Genomic DNA, 19,681 nt, shown 5'->3' on the forward strand with positions numbered 1-19,681 from the left:
CCAAGTCATATACAATACGTGTATATACAAGCCTGTAATAAAAACTATGACATTATGTTTCTATATACTGAGCATACATCTATATACAGGCCTGTACTAAACTGCGTCCCTATGTTTCTATATATTACTGAACCATACAAAATTTATAGTTGTTGTGATCGTTCTGTCATTAGTCCCTTCGGTTCGTACCAAGAACTTCCATGTCCAAACTTTACAAAATATCCCCCCATAACTTTTTGGCACACAGGAGACTAGACTGACAAGACAGAAATGTTTTTTTTTCTTCTGCAAGGTTCAACATTATACTATTTATTTAGAGTATAATACATACTTTCTGAACATCAACGAACATTCTCATAATAAAGTCTAAAATTATGTCTCGTTTGACTAATACTGAAAAGATTGCCATTCCATTTAACTACATAAGCAGTTCAAAACTATATATATATATATATATTTATTACATGTTAGTATCTATATACACACACACGAGACATTTTTAATTACCATCCATCAATTAGCATTGGGTCATAACACCCAGAACTGCCGATGCGCCATCACAGAGTATCGCGGATTCCCTGTTATTTTTGCAGATATTGCATTATTGTATTATCATGAATGTTTGGACGACAAACGCTCAATTCATCAATTCTTTGTGTCAGTTAACAATATATTACTATAAAATTCTATAGTTGTCCGTGTGTTGCATCGCATCACCAACTTACAGCACGTACTTTAACATCATAATGACACGTGTCCGCTGTTTATCGTACCAAAGTCCGTACCAGTTTTTAACAATCGTAGCTCTGTCCTGTATATGTGTTGATAATAACTGACTGAATTAGACTGTTACGTGTAAACTTAAATTATACCTTATATGAGGTCGGCAATAACTCAAGAAGACTTATTCGTTTCTGGAAAGCGAAATGATATCAGGGGTGATCTCCTACACACATTCATGCCATCAATAGTACTGTTATAGCACAAATATTCAAATTCTGATTTGAAATGATCGAAACTACTAAGATATTGGGTAGCTAGATAAACATTTCTTCATTTATTGCTGCTTTTTGTTTTACACGTTTGAAATACTAGTAATTAAACGGTTATCAGCCAGCTTGTTCAACCCATCCCCCTGATTGTTGATAGCACGTCTTTACTGGTATCCAAACACTTCCAATCACATTTGTACCATCACCGTCTCATTATAAATGGCTAAAGTCATTGAGCAAGATATGAACCATGATTATACCCCAATCAATTCAGTTGTATAATTGGGGACCTGATAGGATAGCGCTTGCTACATGTATGCTTTAATCCTATGTACTTATAGCCGAGTTTGTAATGGATTGTATGCTCTCAAGGGAATTGGGAAAATTGTTTAGCGTCGTTGTGCCGATATAGGTCCGTGTCGGCGGTAATAATTGTACAGTGCTATGACCACAGCGCCCATTTTGGAAGGCGATTTATAAACAGTTGCTATTTTTATCCTTATTTTTTCATAATTCATACGTATTCATATCTGGGGTCTCTTTACCCACAGGTATCCACCGAATCAACACTGTACATATTCTAAATCGTATCCCATGACAAAGATATCATATTTATAGCTATCCAATAAGAATCTCTATCGAATATATCATATCGAAACTTGTAATATCATAGATAATGTTTATGACTATATTCATCCATGCTGTCAATGTATAATATTTTATTTTCAACAAATAATAATTTGGTAAAAAATACGTGATGGTTTGTGCGTAATGATTGACACCGTGACGTGATTTAGTGCAAAAATTAGCTCCATTGTATTTTTTTTCTGAAACTAACATTTCAGGGAAGCTAACTATTTCAGGATGTTCTGTGTCAGCGAGGATTATTTTTGAGAATTTTTGGGAAGTTGCTACTAAATATCTCTCAGACTATGATGTATAAAAAAATTGACAAGACTTGTTACTTGCAAAACATAACATAATTTTAACACCTGCTTCATTACCTATAGATTTTGTCCAGGGCATCAAAAATTGAATGTATAAATTTAACAGGTAAAACATACATGATGGTTGGTGAGTCATATTGTCACGTGACTTAGTTCTAATTCTTGTAGTTACACGTAGAGTTATAATAGTTAAATTCTACAGTGTAGTCATAAATACAAAATATATTTGAACAGACTGGAAGGCACGTCGTTGTGGATGGGGCAATTAAAAAGGGTGCCTCCAAAGACGGAATGTTTGAATAGAATGTAAACTCCAACTGTGGGCGATGGTGCATGGTGGTGCGTAGTCTATCAGCTAGCCCTCGGATGTTCTTCCGATAAAATACGACACACAGCCGAACAAGCCCACACATGCGAACTTCGTTCGCTTATAGTTATAGCATCGAAAGAAAGCCCGAACGTCTAGCAGCAAGACAAGGTGCTAGGTGGTGCGCCGACAGTCACACATTACACTATCAGGGCGCCACCAACGGATGCATTATACAATTCAATGTTTCAACTGCTGTACAAAAATTGCTCAAGTCTCCGGGTTTTTTTCGCTTTTTTTTTAAATGGAAACAATTTTGTTTTAAAAAAACACAACTGTGTTCTTTTGTGTGAATTGATAACCTGACCTGGGTGAGGTATTGTGAAACAAGTCCAGTGGATGCCTAAATCCTAGTAACATGGAAAAATATATAAAAACATTGAAGAACAAACTCAAAACACTGACTTGAAGATTATAAAACATCAAAAAATCTCACAAGGGACTGGTGCCAGTCAACCAATGTAACCGATTGTACAGCTATTATGCATGTGTATTATATTTATTCAGTATAATCTATTAGTCCAATAGAGATTTAAGTTGTAATAATTAAATCCTTCACATAGTAACCTCTATCCTACCAGGTTCCCAATTATACAGCTGGTTGACTCGATAACAATTGTGGGTCATGTCTTGCTGAAGGTCTGTAGTCTGTTTAAGACACAAATGGCAGCTATGAAGTTCTAACCAACAACTTGCAGATTTGAAACAGGCCACTCTAACATACATATACAATCATGATTGCAGTTTCCACCAATACTCAGGACAGGTGAAGCAAGGTTAGGTTTGAAAATACTGGACAGCACATATACCAAGCTAGGGTCTACCATATCCAGTTACACACATAAAAGAAAAAAAATCAAACAACTTTATTATCATGTATTCACAAACTCATCACTTCACAATTCTTATTTTATTATACAATGTAATTCAGTGTAGCTTGTGTTTTTAATAAAGTTCAATAATAAACACCCCAGTTCAAAACTCTTGCCCCCAAAATTTAGTTTGGCCCTTTTAGATCGTAATCTATACTCTCATTTGCATAAGGTTGACCATTCCATGAACTGGGCAAAGTTACATTGCACATTTCATTCACGTTTCACGGACTGGGTGTAATTTATATATGGATGGCTATTTCTCCCCCATTCTACATCACTAGTATGAATACCTTGCCATGAGATCTACATTCAGTAAAGTACAAATTAAACAAACCAACATACTGGATATAATAGGACAGTACACAACAAAACACACTTCACAGGTCTCTTTTCATTACACCAACTTCAATGGGCAACTTTATTTGCTTGCATTGCAAAAAAAATAATCCAAATTTAAGTTTCTTCCACAAAAAATTAATTCAATCATTTTTGAAGGGTAAAAAGAGTAAATTATTTTAGTGAAATACTCTTGCAAATTAACTCTGCAAGTATGTTAATTCAAATTTACCTCACAGATTTATGGCATACATGTTATCAGCATGTCTCCACTTATACTGTAACTCGCTTTTGTGTCTCCAATTAACCAAATAGCTGGCTATGTGTGGTTTTGAGATTATATAACATATTTTACATGTAAATAATTCTTCAAATAATTTTCAATGTGTGGAAATGTTACTACATGTACTGGAGAAAGCCTTTGCAAAACTACTCTGTGAATTTTTTTTTAAAAAGGCGCCCTCTATTGACATGTCTTTGACAGTCTTCTCTGTCATTTTCCTCCATCACAAAACAAACTCCGTCATCACCTTTCTAGATCATCATCACTAAAAACAATATTTTTAGAAGCATGTATGAAAAGTATCCAGCTTGAGAGCATGATTAGAGTCAGCTCTGGTAATTTAACTATTTACTTCAAGTTAGTTGGATGTTGGACATGGAAAAATAACCTGCATAGTGAAAGATCTCTATAATTGTTTATACGATTTTTGTGAGTATGATGAGGTAACACTTGTGTGAAAACAATGATTTACAGTGTTCCCTTCATGATGTCATTGTATGATCTGTTTTCAGTTTCTATGGCTCTGAATGGATGTTTGTGGATGTGTAAAGTACAGCAAACAACTGCTATAAACTCACTTCATATAGGAATGGACATTTCACATACGACTTCAATGTTCATCCCTCTCAACTAAACATCATACTCAAGTGTCTATTTCCCAACAAAGCTTGAAACAGAAAGTAAAGTACTTAAAATATACTTCTCACATCTGATGAAACACTGACACAATACTAGTAGTTTGACATATCACACTGCAACCATATTTTGGAACTGATTGGCAACTGTTCAAAATGATTTATCTCGAAGCTGCCAAAATAGTGATGATTTAACATTTTGTTCAGAGAGTTAGATACAGATAAGTGATTACATTATACAACTACTACATGACTTGATTTTCACACTTTGCACATTTACAGTCACCAACATTCCTGCCACATATCATAATTTTTTTCCAATATCAATTTTTTGTAGACTATACAACTCTTCCATTCAACATTTCACATTGTGAATTATGCATAACATTGCATGCAGTAGATATAAAAATACCAGGTTACTGGTCATATTAGCGTAGAGTTCAGTTATATGGGGATTATTAGCTCTCATCTTTCCCTACCTACCTAGCATTTCATTAATGGTTTTTTACTTAATGAAGTTTCAGACTGAAAGCAAGCGCAAATCCCTACTGATTTTTTTTTTCGGCTATGAGATGACATCAATAGCATCACTTTGTGATAAGCGCCAACTTAGACAGTTGGATAGATTTCATGCTGAATGTAGACCTATATAAGTGGGGTTCAACATCACTGCATAAAATTATACTTTAATGTTAGGTTTGAACGTGTGGCTGTTAGCGAAATGCTAGGCAGGTAGAGAATGGCAAAAATCAAAAATGGCCACACGACTGGACTCTATGCAATGATTAAATCACTGTCATGCTAACTGTCATTCTTTCATATTACCCACCAGAAAACTGTTCATAAATAACATACTACAACAGGTACACTTTATAGACAACTTGAAATAGGTCTGACCAGATCTAACTATATCAGATTTATTTGGATTACTGGTACATCATACTACTTGGTTAAATTATTTGCGTATTTTTCTACCAATGGGTGCCTGTACTGTACCAACTGCCACAGTTGGGGTACTTGAAATACTGTGCCTTGACTCTGATATCTTGACATAGGGCAATAGTTGGTTCTTCTTTATCATTTGCAAAGCTAGTGGTGTGTTGCCTGCAGTGGAATAAAATAAAAAGGCTACATTAAATTCTAAATATTACAGAATGAAAATTTGTGTTGGCAACAAAATACATCAAATACAAGAGTTTTGGAGACCTTTCAAATACAAGTGTTTTGGAGACCTTTCAAATACAAGTGTTTTGGAGACCTTTCAAATACAAGTGTTTGGTGACCTTTCAATGGAGCCTTCATTCATTTGAGAAAGGATGCCTCTTCAGTAGGTGCTTCATGTTTCTTATGTGGGCAAACTGATTTTACACTTTGGGTACCTAACGTCTATGCAATTATATTAAAGTGAGTGCCTCATGTCTATACAGTGGGTACCTTACATTTATAAAGTGAGTGCTTCATGTTTATACAGTGGGTGCCTCGAGTCTATAAAATGGGTGCCCTGTGTCTATAAAGTAAGTGCCTCATGTCTCTATGCAGTGGGTGCCTCATGTCTATACAGTGGATATCTCGCATCTATACTGTGAATGCCTCAGGCCCTCACATCTATATAGTGAGTGTCTCTCAAGTTCACAGTGGGTGACTCACATCTATACAGTAAGTGTCTCATGTCTATACAGTCACAGTGGGTACACTGTATCAGTATTCAACTATCAAATTTCTAGTGTTACTTACCGTGCTGGAGTTCTAGATAAACCCCAAGAAGCAAAGCCTGCTGAGGGATATCTTGGGGAGGAATTAACATACAGGCCTTGAGAAAAGAAAATATAGAATAATAATCAAAGTAAGATTTCATCATCTAATGTACTGGTGTGAATCTTTCATATCTTGACATGTCACTATATTGTATTGATGACCGAGAATAAAACTCCTTGCAATAGCAAAAACATTACATTGATAATATGGAATGGTTTTGTCAATTGATATTGAGAGCAGAAAATAACAAAGCTGCATCACTTAATCTCTTCTACATATATGACTTCACAATTGAAATTCTTCAGATTTTGCACGAGTGTTTTTTACATGTGAAATGATAACCACTTGTCATACGAAGAGAATGGGAGATGAGAAACAGGTATGCCCAGAGTGACATATTTACAGTTTCTTGTTTTTCCCACTTCAAGGACAATAAAGCCAGCAACCTACCTGATGAAGACACCTTCTCGCCTTTTCATATTCACTTCTTAGACAATGTGCACTTGCTAGATTGAAGAGTAGAGTTGCTCTAGCTAACTGTATAGATGCTGGGAAGTATCTAGCCACAACCATGGGTGCTTCTGAAATGTCACCACTAGATTCACTACCTGTTAGATCATTGCCACTTTTATCTCCACCTAGACAAAGTTAACATTATATATATATATAAGTGTATATGTATATGTATATATATATATATACATTACATGTTCATAATTCCAGGAAAACAAACACGCACCAAGAGGCCATCCAGATAAGCAACTTCTTCCATATGCAAGAACATATCTATACCTTAACTTATTCTTTCCCTCAATAACACATATCTGAGACAATCTTCCTATCAACACTACATATTCAATCAACGTCAGTAAACTCATTGAAATCAGCGATTGAGGACTGCGCACGGTCCTCATAATTTTGACTGACCTTTGTGCATACATGAGTACCATTGTGGGCTAATACTCAAACTAATTAGGGATCCAAATGATTTTGATGATGGATTGATATGAATGTTACATGATAATGTATATCAAACAAACACAGTTATTAGGGTTTTCACCAAATTGTGAAGTACAGGGGCCAAATCAGAAAAGACAGGGATAACCAGCTGGAGAGCACAACTGAAGCAACAATAACCAATCACTGCTTATGTTTGTTATAACTAAGATAAAGGGGTAGTCTATATTGGGATAGTCTGATACATTTATATCGTTCTAATGTAAACTTGATTTTGCATTGAAGGTTAAGCTATTCTGTAAACTTACTTGAATCTGATAAGTTTGGACATATTACAGAGACATCCGTAACATTATCAGGAGAGAGGTGTCCAACTGCATCTGCAATCCTGTCTAGTGATACTAAGGCTTCAGCTGCATACAGATGACCAAGAAATCTGAAATGTCAACAACATCATCATCATCATTAAATTTATACAGTGGTCTTAATAAACTGAGGTACTATATTTTGTAGATAGTTGATGGCATGGGTGATATTGCCAGTTGATTCTGACAGAAAACCAGAATACAGTACTTTGTTAATTGAGAACAGTTTGCATCAAATATTGTGCACTTTGAATGATGCAGTATTGTGTATTTTGACTTCCATGGAGTCCACATACAGTACATGCATGAACTCAGTCCTGGTTGTTTAGTGTAGAAAGAGGAAGAATAATGGTATAAATCTGTCTATGATACAAATAATCAAACAGTTAATTATCTGTGAAAAGTACATGAAAATTAACTAAATATAGCAGATCAATATATTTAGTGACAATGTAGACACATACTGAGGGGGAGGGGGTACAGTCTAATTTTATGGTTTTGGTGGCTATATTTTTATGTTATTCCTAAAACATGTTAAATCATGTGTTTAGCTTTTGACAGAGCTCTGATAGCAGATATGATAGCAGGTTATTATGGCATACTTAAATGATGGGGTGAGAGGTGAAGGAGAGTTGGTTGAGAATTGAAAGTAGCCTCCTTCTGGGATTCTGTGAGTCAAGATGAATATTAATACTGACATGATAGTTTGATTTTCATCTTAATACAACTTACTTGTGTGATCCAGATAGTCTGGGCTGCTTCAGTAGAGTTATAGCATGTTCTAGAGCTGAGAGATTGTCACCAAGACCAAGACAGACGTACGCACTATTTGCCAACACAGAGCATCTCAGACTGTCAACCTCATGTGGTTTTAATGGTGCACCTGGGAGTGCCAACTCACCAGCAGGAACACTTAACTTACTGTTGGAAGATAAAAGTTTTCAATTTTAATTATTTGGTGATAAAACCTGAAAGATGTTCTTTAAATGTAAAATGCCTGGACTTTCTACTTTTTCATTAAACATATTGTGTTATCTGATTCATAACCTTGCATGTCAACTGTAAGCTATATACTGTAAACCTGGAAATGTTCGCGTAAGATTTATTTTCGCTAATTTCGCTACAAAACAAAAACACGAAAATAAGTAGTAGCGAAAATATCTATTTCTGCATAATGCAATGTACCAGTATGGTTATTAGTGAAAATTAATCTTTGTGAACTACATGAAGACTGTAAAATCGCAAAATTTTCTAGTCGTGAAAATATGCAGGTTTACAGTACATTCTGTTTACCTTGTTTCAGTTGTTGATGTCTGTTCAGATTCACTAGGTGGTCTGTTGGAAGCCCCTGTTGTAGCTGGTGGAGTGGAAGTTTCTTGTTCTGAGAGCAGAGACAGCGCATTTCGTAAACAGATAGACGCAAATTCTAAAGTAGCCACCGGCATGGCAGCTGATTGTCCATCACTGCTGAAATAAAACAAAAGAAAGCATTGATTTACATATATGAAATCAGTTACACATCAGTGTGTCTGCTGGTCATATTATTAGCATTTGCCAGCTATGTATAAGTCAGTCTGTGAGACATCTTACCTCCTCTACCTTAACCTCTAGTTCAGTTTTGCACTTAATTAAAACTTCAAAGAATTTGAGAGTTGCACATTAGGCAATGCTGAAGGACACTTTCCATGCAATAACAATTTTTCTTTGGGTAGAACATTTACAATCATGTTATTGCCATATACTCTAACACAACCACCCTAATGTTACTTGTCACCTTGATTTGTTTGAGTTAAAAAAAACTTACTCAGCTAGCCAAGATATTGAGCCCAGTGTTCATCAGTTTTGTCATGGTGGAGTCTCTAACATCCATGACCACAAGTTACTAATCTTCTTCATTTTGTTTGGGGTACAAAGCATATATATTGATCAACCATTAAGTACTCAAGACAGAGTAAACACTACTTCAAGACCACAACAGCATTTGGGTCTACGTGGGAATCAATCTAATCTTACTACTACGGTAGGCAGAATAGTTGCCAAGGAAACATATGATAGATTTTTGAGCTTACCTGTATTTGTTATCTGATGAACCTAATATAATCTTTCTATGTTTACCAGAACCTATAATTGCCTGTACAATACCCTTCTTTGGAGCTGATGGTAGTCCTTTAGGTTCTTCTTCTGGACTCTGGATACAACAATTAGTGCATTTAAACCAGTTAGATTTAAAAACAATAAATAATTTGTATCACTAACTTTCTAGTATGGGTTGACGTATCAACTGTTGTTCAGCGAATCATTTATTTTAGCTGAATATGCACAAAAAATTTATCTGCTGACATAAGTCTCACTATCATATCAGTTATCATATTTCTATAATCAACTGCTGTGAAAGGTGTTAACAACAGATGCACTGAATACAACAGGCCGATTGGATGAGTTATTTACAAGTAGTGTTTACTTTCTCCTTGTATTGTCTGCCACATTAAAGTGTACCTGACACATCTCAAGTTGCCATTCTGCCAAATTTTTTAAGCAATAAAATAAATGTTTTACCATAATTGTGGTCAACACTTATTGTGACTATATCATATACTGTAGTGCACCAGTTATGTTGACACAATGGTTTACTTTCTGTTTTACAAACAAATTGTATGTATTATATGACTCAAGTTAACTTTTTCCTCTGTAATATTTTTATTCTTGTACTGTGTTTTTGAAGCAAGTGAAAACAAAAGTAGCTGTTTGCAACCATTGAATGACGACTTTCCTTCCCACTGTCCCTTGAGACAAAGTAAGGTAGGTTCAGTCTACATTTGCCCCGCTCTCAGCAGAACATGTACACAATGAAGAACACCACAATATCACCCACTTTGTCAGTGATATTATGTATGACTATAAACTTTCTCTCGCTATTTGGAAAGATATCATGGATTTGTCAATTTGACATTGCTTATTTGTAGGGAGTTATAATGTCACAATGGAAGTATGGTATAAGTAGGAACTACAACTCAGTAATGGTGTGCCTCATTGTACACTATTTCCTATACTTATATCTACAGAATTCATTATGATAAACTCTTGTATTGGGGTTACTCTCAGAAATTCTAGAATACTTCAACAGTAGCTCATGGTATATTTGCGTCCACCAACAATTAAACATACGAATAAATGAATATAAATAAATCAAATAAAATATACGAATAAATAAATATAAATAAATAAATAAAATATAAAGCATACGGGTCACTGAGAAATTGACAGGAAACACATATTTTCTCTTTAAAGATCTAAAAGTATGCATTTTGTCACATCCACTGTATTGTACATGTGGATAAAGTAGAGAAATAGTAAAATGTGAAGACATACCCCTTTATTGGCAGCTATACAGCATTCAGCTAGACGAAGCCAAAGTCTAGCATTGGAATGATAGACTTGTACAGCTTCTATGAGGCAGTCAAACGCAGCTAGTGGTCTGCCTGCGTGGAGTAGAGTTATACCACTGTTGTGTAACAACTCGTATCTCTTGTTTATTGCCAGGGTACAAAGTGGTCGACCGGACAGCAGAGAATGTGCTATGGTAGAGAAAATGTATGATTTGATAGGTTGACTAGCACATCTTTCTTGCTGACATTTTATCTAGGCTATATCATTTAAAGTAAGATCTGATCAACTGATACTAGTACATGTATACAGAAATATTTTACTTTCAGTAACACAACTCCTCCTCCTCCCCCCACCCCACCATATCTTATAACATGTAGTATTCTATCAGTAAACAGAGTTATGGGTTCCAAGCTCCTGTGGTATGCTTTGATGAGTTACTGATACTAAATACATTACATGATTTGTCTATGCATGAACCTTGTCTCGTTCCTACTTACCACAAGCAATTAAATGCACCAGTGTTTTCATAGGTTGTATCACACATGAAATCTGACAACTTACACAATCCTATCACAGCAGATACAATACTCACGTGAAGATCTCTTTGGCAGTTCCTGTAAAGCGTTTTCATTTTCCTGTAAAGCCTTACGGAAATAGTAAGCACTGAGATTGTACTTCCTCATATAGAAATGTACACATCCCTGGTTGTTGTAATACATAGCTGATCTACACTCTCCTGTCTTCAGGACACTACCTGATTCTGGGGCACTGTTTAGTAGTTTGATGGCTTTCCGATAGTTTTGTCTTAGGTATTCAAAATTACTCTTAATAAAACATGCTGGAGCGGTCTGAAAAGAAAAGGATTTGAGAATAAAAAAAGGAGTAAATTTCAAGTTGATTAGGGTAGTCTGGCAAAGAGACATTTCTGTATTTCAAGATAAGAAAGAGTGTATATTAATGAAAATTTCAACTTGGCTGGAAGTCTGCAAATATATTTAAGAACACGTGAACAGAAAAAATTGTGAAAATTTCAATTTTTCATAACAGTGTATGTTTTTATGCTTTGCTCTTCCAGGAAAAATGTTTTGCTTGCACAGGTTTAAGCAAACAAGTTTGAAATTGAGTGGAAAATTAAGATACGGTGGTCAGTTCATTTATGAAATAATTCTTACCATTCCTGCTAATGTCATGACTGACTTGATTTCTCTCTTGCAGTTTTTCATTGACTTCAGCTGCAGATATATTCTTGCTTTATACTGTAATGGAAGTGGTGAGAAACATATACTCATATTTCACTCACTACAGAAAATTTGAAAACAAATTTCTTTTTAAGATAAAATGACAGAATTTGATGTGGGACTTATAAGAATACACAGGGCTCGAAATTCGCGGTAGTCCCGCGTCCACAGACTACCAATGTTTGTCTCTGGGCTACCAAATTATGTGAGTGGTAGCCCAATTGGGCTACTAAGTTTTGAATGAAACTGTGACACCCTGACTCCGACACCTTCCCGGGCCGGGGGCCTCCGAGGTCGCAGTCCTGTGGGACGTGTTATCGCCAAAATTAGCGTCAAAATCTGTACTGTGCGTCTTTTCCAAATTTGCATCCACACTACATGCATATCAAATGTACATGAAATACATGTACACAGTACACGTCATTCTTCCGTTCATCGTATACACAGCTTGTACTTCCAAAATGTCACAACAAAACATTTATATGCAACTATATTCTGTATAGCGATTTAATGTTATCTTTCTGTACTTTCAATTTCCCATGGTATCACTCTCTGGAAATCTGCTCTCCGGCCCGGGCCCTTCCGGTTCTTCTCGGAGTCGGAGTACAGTACACTCTCGGTACAGCACTGCTGCAGTAACTAAATTCCATAACATGAATGACAGCTTTAACTTTCAACTTGACAGAGACACAGTTGTAATGGTGTTTGATAAAATTTTATGCTGATGAGAACTGTTAACTTGGTATACACCTACAGATTTGTTTATTCTTGAACGATGCCTAAAACATTCCGTGTGTAAACCACGCTCACGCAACCCCTGAGAGCATGCAGTGGTGAATGGTAAATTCACGTAATGTATTCGATCTAGTAGTAGTAGCAAAGCTCAAAAGAAAGTTGAAGTTTTAGTGAGAATGAAATGGTGACATGATGATTTGAATTTATCTGAGTGAAGTTTTCAGCATGGACCGTCTGCTGATGTGGTCTTAGACTCTGTTTGATTATCTCTTCGCCCATGAATGGAAGGGCCTTTGCCGTAATGGCCGTCATGTATTAATACAAATCCTGTCTAACCCGTCTGTTAATAAGTAACCAATCACGTGGATTGATAATGATAACAGCACATAGTTTCTAAACTACCCAAGACGTAGTCTCCACATCAGGAAATGGCCATGGGGCTTATGAAACTGTTTATACGTTTTCCATACGTTGAATCATATTCAAATTTTACAGGTCTCACTTCACCAAGAGATTTAGATAATAGTTACAAGTACGAACTGCGACTACATGTTTTTTCTTCATTGCAATGATAACCGTACGTTGTAACAGTAAGCCTCATACGGTCCCTCTTTATGACACGTCCCCAGAGACACATACATGCAAAAAATTGCGTTCCCAATGTCAAATATGGCATGAAATACACACAAATAATGTGTTAATGTGACTCTTAAGTTATTCAATCAATCATCGAATTCAATACATCATATAGTTACATATATACACAGACACCATTAATTTAGGAATGCATACATATGGGCTACCAGTCATTGCTCTCGGGCTACCAAATTTTAAAGATGGTAGCCCACCTGGGCTACCAAGGAAAAAAAATGAATTTCGAGCCCTGATACAGTATATATATAGTATATATATTTAAGTGCAGGTAATGAGGATTATAGCATTCTAGCCATCTCATGAATTGTTTGCAAATATAAAGTTTATACTTCGGTACTCATGATACGTATTTCAATGATTTATTGTACATTTTTAAACTCTAGGAGAAATTTTGTTTCTTACCATGTGGAGTTTCAATTTATATTTTTCATAAAATGGAGATGGACTTCCATCACCACCATCTTTGTTGTCCCTATCTCTGCTACTCTGTTGTGACAAAGATCCCTGAAACAAAATGAGAGATAAGAATGTAACATTTAGCATTGTACCACCATACTTCTACCTAATACTAGTATCTGGCCACAAGAGGGCAGTCTTCAACAGCCATTTCAGATAAGCAGTGAAATGGGTGGATAAAAGCAATTGCGATCTGTTAGCTAGCCTGGTGCTGGAGCTGGAGCTGGGACTGTGCTAGCTCTCATCTACTGTTAGTGCTAGCAAAGACACAGCTCTATCAACATGGACAAACTATTTAACAGATCGCAAACCGCTTTCATCTTGACCAGCCAAATAATTCAGCATTGCAGCAACATGTTAACTAATAATGAACTGCAACATGATGAGGGCATCTTGCAACATGAGGACATACTACCGCAGCCATTTGGAGTTCACAACAAGATGGAAATTTAGCATCATAGCAACATAGACAATCTTAATGTTCTACAAGAAGACACTCTAACATAACCATTATGCCAGGATAAGCAACCACTGAATATCTAGTATTGCTGCATACTTTCCACTCTGGTCTGGAAGTTCTGTACAAAACATCTCTAGTACATCTACTAAACAAAGATGGCTTACAAGTTACAGTGTACAAATAGGCCATACAAAGATGTTACATTTGTACATGTTTAACAAATTGAAAATTAACTGTTTGGATTTCTGTCTCTTGTTGTGAGGCATCTCCAGTCAATTCATAGTTGCTTCTAAGATAACTATCTCAAATAATTGATAAGTCATGGACATTTTGACTAGACCTTCCAACATTTAGATTCTCTGCATATCTCTATTTTAAACAAATAGCATCATTACACAGACACAGTGAAATGTTTCAATTCTCATCATACTGTAAATGACAATGTTTCTACAATTAACTCTCTTGTACATTTGACAAGACAAGTCACTGACATTCCGACTCCAAACATTTTGATTCTGTTTGTATCACTTTTCTATAAACTACACATTCATGATAGAACCCCATGAAGTGTGAATGCAAGAGTGGCATACTAAGTGCTTGCAGTGTTCTCTGCCACAGAAAACACTGCAAGCAATTAGCATGAGTGAAAATACCTGTGTACCACACTGGCACTCACATGGCATGGTATTTTGTTATTATTACATTTGTTTTATTTATCTTCATTTTGTTTATCTGAACAGCACATTTCCATAAAATGATACTGAGTGATCATATATTTCGTTAGCAAGGAATAATCGTGCCCTTATTTGTTTGTAGGTATGCAATTATGTTTTTGGTATTTGCACTGGTATAAATGACAAAATTATGCACACACAATAGTGCAAGTAATAACTGGTACATGTAATAAGTATCATTATTGAGACATAGTTGAATAGTTTGATTCTCACTTCAGTAGACTTGTCTTTATCTCCCTTGTTACCATTACCACCATACAGCAGTTTCTCTAAATACGCCAGACTGGGTACAGCTTTATCCGGCTGATGTGTGCACAGATAGACTTCTATCAGGAGGAATAACACCTTATGGGCAAGGCTTTCTTCTGAAATCAAACAATTGTGTTAGGAAACAACTTCAATCTATCTATACAAATGTCTTTCAGTAGTTACAAATTAAAATGATGGTCAGATGATCTCATGAAGTACTGAAGAAGACATTCAATAATCAATTGGTATTCCCCATGCTGTGTCAAGAATTGGAATTCATAACATGTCTTGTTGTATTTCTAACATTAACCAAGACTATATGACATGACAATGACAGATGAATAAACACAGACACAAACTGAAACTAATTGTATACAAAGACTGTCTCTATAATTCTTTTTTTAAGTTTATTGATATGACTGAAGTATGGCAAGTAGAAAATAATCAACTTTATAATTACCAAACTATCATTTTGAAATCAGTTGTATTGCAAAGTATTGAGAGAAGCCATCAATGAGCATTGTCGCTATACTTACACTCACAGTAAGAGTCAGTGTCTCTACTTGTGAGTTTTTCTCAAGTAGTGGCACTTTGAACTTCATTTCTAACTTCAACACAGACTTTTACATGCCATGGTGTAATATTATCATTACTATAGTTGACTTCCATAATCTTCAAGAATGCATTAGAACAGTATGTTTGCCAAAGTAGTATCTGTCAGGCAACTAATAAGTATGTTGTATAATGCATTATACCATGTAGAAGTCATAAATATGGAATATATACTCTGGTCGGTCTATGTCACAACAACGCGTGTTCACGTCACTGGTTCTGTGTTTGAAATATGAGTCAAAACATTCAAAATTGCCATTACTTTCCCAGATTTTGCTTTGATATTACTGGCGTTGGTATAATTATGTTATTCTCCAATATTTTTCTTCATTCAGTCGGAAAATACTTGTGACCTAAGGGCTTTATTACTAAGAGTTGCTAGAAGAGTAGTGACAAAGGCTGCTTAGGTCACAAGTGTTTTCCTTGGCTAAACGAAGAAAAATATTGGAGAGTAACATCTAACTATCATATACCATCATGTTATGTTATTGTAATCTCCTGTAGACTATGAAGAAGTTGATTCCATCCACAGAATCTGATAACATGCACATAATAGGAATGTATTAATACAGTAAAACCAATATATTCTTTTATAACACACATCTAACACATATTATTTCCCGGATACTGCATGCCGAGTCTTGGCTGCAATAATTGTAGTGTTTGCTGTCATTTTGAGGGCTTTTTCTTCTGTTTTTGTGCTTTTTTTGTTCCGATGTTTAACTGGAAGCAAATGCTACAATTATTGTAACATAAACGCAAATAGACGAGATCACGTTGAAAACCAGGTTGCCACATTTGCCGATTTTTACAGAATTGGGGCACCTCTGAACACTTCTTGGGGCTTGAAGGCTTCATAGTTAATGTTGGCGTTAGGAAATTTCCGATTTTTTGGCAGGTAAGGTGTAATTTAGCAGAAAAATCCACCCAACTCTGTGATTCAGATCAGAATCGCTTCCGTCAATTTGCGTTTACGTTTACAGGAATTGTAGCATTTGCTTCCAGTTAAACATTGGAATGAAAAATAGCACAAAAACGGAAGAAAAACCCTCAAAATTACAGCAAACACTACAATTATTGCAGCTAGCCAAGTCCTGGACATATAATTTGCTCGGGTTTCCTAATTCTACATATCACTATACAACAATTCAAACTCAGACATCACATAATTTATCAGGTTTATTTGTTAGTGTTTTCACTAGTCAGAACAGACCCATTTGTCCTCTGCTCATTACACATCCCTAGGGGTGCATACATCCCCCAAAATTTGCATCCTCATTATCAAATATGGCATCAAATACACACAGACAATGGGTTTAACGTGACCTCTGACTGGCAATTGAAACTCTGCAATGACTGCTTTTACCGTATCTTTAATAACATACCTAACGGTTCTATAAACTGGAATAGCTTTTCTAAGATCTTGGCAGCTTCTCTGTATTGTCGTAGATGATACCGTATGATAGCCTGGTTGTAAAACAGAATGGCATGGTCTACATCTTCCACAGTGTCATTATCTTCCAATGACACCTGGGCCTAGAAAAATAACAGGTATAAAGTAAATTTACTGTGTATGGTTTGAGGACGCTCTGACTTGATTACGGAGTCAAATATATTTGGTCTGTGTGACTCTGTTCTCAGTCAGAGAGTACCAACATTGCAAGGAGTGTTACAATATATTATATCATATTGATGACTGATGAAAGTTAAGATTTTGACACAATCAATGACAGTTCTACACTTGTTCTCAGAATTTTTCCTTGTGATCTCGTCACCAGTGTTCTCGCTAAACCAGTTTGACATTCCATCAAATTCATGAATGCAGAGTAACATCTTGTGACACAAAAAAATTGTGTTTACATAACCCTTCAGTTTACTATCTGTCAACTAGGCAAGGGACAGTGTTTGTTTGGTGGTTGGATCTAATAAATGATCATAGACCTTACCTGTTGACAAATGTGTAGTAAAGCTTGTTTAAATTCATCTGTCCTTGTACATCCAGATTGGTAGAACTCTGCAACCGTTTTGTTATGAGTCACTTTAAAATCGCTGGGTCGCAAACCAGCAAGGTTATTCAACTTTGTTATACATGGACCATATTGTCCTGACTCGAAGTCACTCATACATGCCTGAGCAATTGTTTTTTCTTCCTCTGATATAGCTGGCACCGGAGATGCTGCGGGCGACGCCGGTTTATTTTCAAAATCACCACTTTCTGCCATTTTGTAATTAGGCGTACAATACATAACGTTATTTTAGTTCGAATCCAGTGCTACACACTCGAATTACTCTGACTCACACCATTTTGACACAGGACGGTAATACTATTGACAATGTTTTCCAGATTCGCTTTCAAATATCAAGTGTAACATTAATGCGTCCAAAATTATTTCCGATGAAAAAAGTTCATCTAGATAAATTCAAATATATTGATGACCTTAAGATAACACCAAAAGAACTGGCAACTTGAAGAGTAGATTGTAGATCACTACTTTGAACTGAATGGCTTCCACGTCCACCTAGCTGGCACTGACTGCACACCGTCCTTGAAACACCCACTCTCTGGTAAAGATAATCACCAAGAATTGAGACTTTAGCGAGACTTCCTACTTCCTGATAACTTCGATCGGTAACAATCGTGCCCAATAGTCGTTGAAAGATTACAAAAACGTCAAAGTTTCACACTTTCAGAGTTCGGCTGCCTGCTTACTATCAATTTGCCGCCATGATGGATAGGTAGTCTACGCATGCGTCGATTTCCATGCGCGGAGCTCGCGACGAAGCCCCACCCACAATCCATTGCTTTATAACATGAATATCGAGTATAGAACATTTGGATATAGAAAATTAGAAGTCTTATATACCATGGGGTTGGTCGCGATAAAAACTCATGTTTGTGCAAACCAGAAATTGTGAGCAATAAATATATCATTCGAAAAACTATACGGATCCAGTGATGATCAAGGTTTTTTGGGAAATTTTGAACAAGCAAAAACTCACCAGCTAGCTACTAAAGTTTGCATTTATGACACTGAATACAAATAAACCTTACAGGGGAATAACAACTAACAAGAATAATTATTGAATGTACGAGTACTTCTGGAGTTCATCTTGCTTTATGCCTGGTATGCTTTATGCCTTGTAGAAAGAAAGTCCAAGTAGCTATTCACTATATGGTCTGCTTTATGCCTGGTTAATCCGATGAATGAATTTAAAAGCCCAAGATATTGAAATGGTTTGGAGAAACAAGCGAAAGATTGAATACATTAGTATTGCATTGGGCAGAGACAATGAAATATTTGGCAAACCGGTGATGTTTTGTTGACAGGGCGAAATCTAATCAGAGATTTTACCACTTGTTAAATTTTTGATTGTCATTTTTTTTGTGTGTGTATACACTTCAAGTGCTTCAGCAATGAGAACCGACAGTTGTAACGGACACATTTATTTCAAATTTCCTAGAGAGCATAAATGCGAAAATAATTAATTGTCATTAACCAACATCAACCTTCGGTATATATGAAGTGTGACGGGACAACTTATACTTTAACCACAGGGAGCAGCGCCTGTGGTGGACAAAACTGATTTTTCTGTTGTTTTCTCTCTTTCCCCTGATTACTGACTTAATAAAGACTAAACGTCTA

The 19,681-nt window shown here is 36.0% G+C and overlaps 1 protein-coding gene across 1 annotated transcript; it reads right to left on the minus strand.

Annotated features, from left to right (window-relative positions):
* Positions 1 to 3,644: 3,644 nt before the first annotated feature.
* LOC144437176 (CCR4-NOT transcription complex subunit 10-like) lies at positions 3,645 to 18,755 on the minus strand. The gene is made up of 14 exons (XM_078126057.1): positions 17,984 to 18,755; positions 17,423 to 17,573; positions 15,390 to 15,541; positions 13,929 to 14,030; positions 12,072 to 12,155; positions 11,492 to 11,747; positions 10,882 to 11,087; positions 9,582 to 9,700; positions 8,806 to 8,979; positions 8,245 to 8,433; positions 7,456 to 7,583; positions 6,641 to 6,828; positions 6,170 to 6,245; positions 3,645 to 5,539 (listed from the first exon to the last, which is right to left on the minus strand). The coding sequence occupies exons 1-14, from the start codon at positions 18,281 to 18,283 to the stop codon at positions 5,391 to 5,393; spliced, it is 2,274 nt and encodes a 757-aa protein (XP_077982183.1). The 5' UTR covers positions 18,284 to 18,755; the 3' UTR covers positions 3,645 to 5,390.
* Positions 18,756 to 19,681: the final 926 nt, after the last annotated feature.

This window comes from Glandiceps talaboti, chromosome 7 (genome assembly GCF_964340395.1).
Source record: "Glandiceps talaboti chromosome 7, keGlaTala1.1, whole genome shotgun sequence".
Taxonomy (NCBI): domain Eukaryota; kingdom Metazoa; phylum Hemichordata; class Enteropneusta; family Spengelidae; genus Glandiceps; species Glandiceps talaboti.

Excerpts from the sequence above, each read along its gene's own strand:
- LOC144437176 (XM_078126057.1), bottom strand. The coding sequence starts at position 18,283 with ATGTATTGTACGCCTAATTACAAAATGGCAGAAAGTGGTGATTTTGAA. Across the intron at positions 7,584-8,244 it reads AGACTATCTGGATCACACAA|ATTTCTTGGTCATCTGTATG; the intron begins GTAAGTTGTATT and ends TTGACATTTCAG. Across the intron at positions 6,246-6,640 it reads CGAGAAGGTGTCTTCATCAG|GCCTGTATGTTAATTCCTCC; the intron begins GTAGGTTGCTGG and ends TCTTTTCTCAAG.